Source organism: Scaptodrosophila lebanonensis, unplaced genomic scaffold, assembly GCF_003285725.1.
Source record: "Scaptodrosophila lebanonensis strain 11010-0011.00,11010-0021.00 unplaced genomic scaffold, SlebRS2 tig00000080-arrow-pilon, whole genome shotgun sequence".
NCBI classification, from domain to species: domain Eukaryota; kingdom Metazoa; phylum Arthropoda; class Insecta; order Diptera; family Drosophilidae; genus Scaptodrosophila; species Scaptodrosophila lebanonensis.
In genome coordinates this window covers 978,974-982,404 of record NW_022060561.1, presented here as the reverse complement: position 1 = coordinate 982,404, position 3,431 = coordinate 978,974, and the positions used below count along the sequence as shown (strand labels likewise).

The following is a 3,431-nucleotide window of genomic DNA, read 5'->3' as shown; positions in this document are numbered from 1 at the left end:
AATAATTGGATAGTTTCTAAGCAATTTTGTTTCCCAACTTGAAGTTAAATAAAAAAGCCAACGTCTTTCGTGGCTTGTGGGGACGAGCTGAATGATAATAAATGGACCAAAATTTTAATTTTCGAAGCCCATTTAATATTGTAACTTTTAATTGAATGCCACTACATACGACACATATATTCATCTAATAATTGCACATTTAGGGCAGATCTTAAATAAAGCAACAACAACAAATGATAATAACAAATGTTCTAAATAAAGGCAAAAAGACGAACGTTTGAGAGAAGTCAAGGAAACAGTAGCTGTTTTAATTATTTTTATTCACTCATCATGATCATGTCTCCTCTGATATGATATATGCACGATTCAAATACACTTCACAATCAATTAAGCTGTAAAATAAGTTTAAATTGCCATGAAATTCTGGATTTAGGTATATCAAATGTTAACCTTAACTGAATTGCACAACAAAAGACGTCTTTTCTGCGATCGAATCAGTATCTGCTGTGAAATGTTTTGGTTAACTTATTTGGTGCTCTTTGCGCCATTGCAATGGCTAAGTTCAGCACAACTGAACTATATGGATCTATATAAAAAGATAGCCAAAGTGAGGATACTGCGAGAGATGGAGTTCAACAAGCACGTTTATGAGACGCACAGTAAGGCCAGCCTCATACTTTTTATAGACTCTGACTCTGACGAAAATGTGAGAACGGCACAGGATTTCGACGCCTTAATATCTAGACTGGAAAAGTGGGAGCTCTTGCTCTCGTTTTTTGTGTTCGACTGCAGCCACAAGAACAATGCCGACCGTTGTCACGATTTAGGCGTAAAGAGGCGACCCGAACTGCGTTTCATTGGCGATGAAGGCGCCAAGCAGGCTGAGGGAATAAAATTTAAAACAACCACTGCACAGAAGAATGCATTTAAATCGCTGGATCCGAAGGATGTTCTCAAAGTCCTGCCAAACCTTATGGAAAACTACAGCTTTGAAATGAACACTGGCGTGAATTTTAGGCCAAACGAGGCAGCCTTTCGCACGAAACAAGTCTTTGGAAAACGAAATATAACCCATTTGGCAGTCGTCTGGCAGCCGGATAAGTCTACTCTGGGCCGGGACACAATCCTCGAGCTGCTCAACTTTCCCGTGCACGTGCGTACTTACAACGAGAAGGGGGCCGCTCTTGACTGGGGTATGGATGGAAAGAACCGTCTGCTGGCGGTCATTGATCGCAAAGGACATGCGGTGCACTTGGTTCCCAGAGAAGCCACTGTGGAGGCCTATGTGAGCAGCATAAAGGAACTGTTTCGTTTGAAAGGCCATCTGCCAGCTGAGCGCAGCCAAATTTATTTATTTAGAAACATTCCCAATGTAGTGCTGCTTAATGATGCTTCCAGCTTCGATAGCCTCCATCAGCCGCCACTCAGGAAAGCCAGTCTTGTGCTCTTCATAGACTCTACCTCTGAGGACAGCTGGGGAATTGCAAATCGCTACAGAATGTTGGAAATTTTCTTGAGGAAATGGCAGCGACTGCTTTCCCTCTTTGTGTTCGACTGTGCGGCCAGCCAGGCTGAAAGTTGTCGAGCACTGGGAGTCCTGCAATTACCAGAGCTCTACTTTATTTGCGCTACTGGAGAGAAACACGCGCGTTTCAGCAGAAAACTGGACTCCCTCGACTCCTCTTCAATACAAAGTGAGCTGCAAACTTTATTGCCGAATTGTAATTTCGATGAAAACCGAACGGGAGTGCATTTCCAGCCCCTAACCGATCCTTCCGCAATACAGCGCCTCTTCGGCGTTGGAAATATTGAGTATACGGCTGTGGTGTGGCAGCCGCCGAATTCTACGGTCGGACATGACACGATCCTGGGACTGTTGGCTTTCCCCGTCCACGTGCGCATCCTCACCGATCCCCAAGTAGCTGCCGAGTTCGGAATGGATGCAGGGCACAATCAAATCGTTCTCCTCGATCGTCACGGCCATAGGGTGCACTTGGCCCTCCTTTCAAAACATGAACCATTCATCAAGAGTGTGACGGACCTCTTTCAGTTTATCAATTACAAACCCAAATCAAGCATCAACAACAGCCCATACAACTATTTCTAACTATTTCTCTCTCTCTCTCTGAAGCCTTGATTTGAATTCGTAAGCAGTACATAAAATAAATGAGTCCTATATTAAAATTGCTTCTCATTTTGCTCGGAAAGAAGCCGTAGTATTTTTATCTGTTTATTGGTTTGTTAAAACTCTATACTAAGAATATTTTGTGCATCGTGTTGGTTTATATTTGACTTGTATGAAACGAATTGCTCCACTTTCTATGGCTAAAACTAGTATACCCTTTTGCCCTTTGGGTATAGGGTATAAAATCTGGAAAAATGCAAGGACTGCCGAATTATAGTCCAAGCTGGAATCTTCACACTTGCAATCTTTTCTTTTTCTTTTCCTTTCTTTTTGTTTATTTTTCTGGCAGGAGTAAGTGCCCTAAAGACCCTAGCATAGACCTAGCATAGGCTTATAAAATACTCCTATTTTTACAGCATGATGTTGTTTGCTTGAATATATTCTCTACAAATTAGAGATCGAAATTTCAAAATGCTGACTAATTTTTTTTAGAATTATGACCCATAAGTGCAACTGTATAAATGCGGCCAAGTGAATATATTATTTATTTATTTATTTCTGACAAAGAACTCTCAATTTGAAACAATTGTTACATACAAAAACAAATTTTATTAATATTCAGTCAAATATAAAATAAGAAAAAGAAAAACAAGGAAACATTAAAATTACAAAACGCTGACTAATTTTGAGGGAAGTTCATTAATGCAGCCAAGTAAATATATTATTTATTTCTGACAAAGAACTGACAAAAAAATATAAAATATAAAATAGGGGGAAAAAATTGCCATACTGAACTGTAAATTAATATTTCCTTCAAATATAAAAAAAGGGGAACATACAATAATAATAATATAAAATAATAGTTCCTTCAAATATAAAAAAAGGGGAAAAAATTGACAAACCGAACTGTAACAACTAAACAACTCGACATGAAAGACAACCGTTTCTTTTCTTTTTATTGACGACTTTTGAATGAGGCATTTATTAAATAACTAGTTATTTAAACGTATAAATAATTTATATGCACAATAATTTAGCACCAGCTGGCATACGTATCTTGTGAAACCTTTTTATGGACAAATAAAATCGTAATTAGTTGTTAATACCCTTTCGGGTTATTTGAGTAGATAAACAAGACAGAAAAATTCTCCAATTATATTGACTATAAATTAGCTTTAATGTTCAACCAATGAAGTCTATTCATCCATAATGTAGAACAATTCGGCATAACAAATATGAATTGTTATCGTTGGTTTGTTTTGAAATACTATTTAAAGTACGGCAATGTTTGGTTCTACATATAGTA

General features: G+C 38.2%; 1 protein-coding gene across 1 annotated transcript; it reads left to right on the top strand.

Annotated features, from left to right (window-relative positions):
• Positions 1–511: 511 nt before the first annotated feature.
• On the top strand, positions 512–2,107 carry LOC115626023. The gene has a single exon (XM_030521272.1). It carries the CDS (start codon positions 512–514, stop codon positions 2,105–2,107), a length of 1,596 nt encoding a protein of 531 aa, XP_030377132.1.
• The last annotated feature ends 1,324 nt before the right edge of the window (positions 2,108–3,431 follow it).

What these genes read in the sequence shown, in the direction of transcription:
- LOC115626023 (XM_030521272.1), top strand. Translation starts at nt 512, where the DNA reads ATGTTTTGGTTAACTTATTTGGTGCTCTTTGCGCCATTGCAATGGCTA.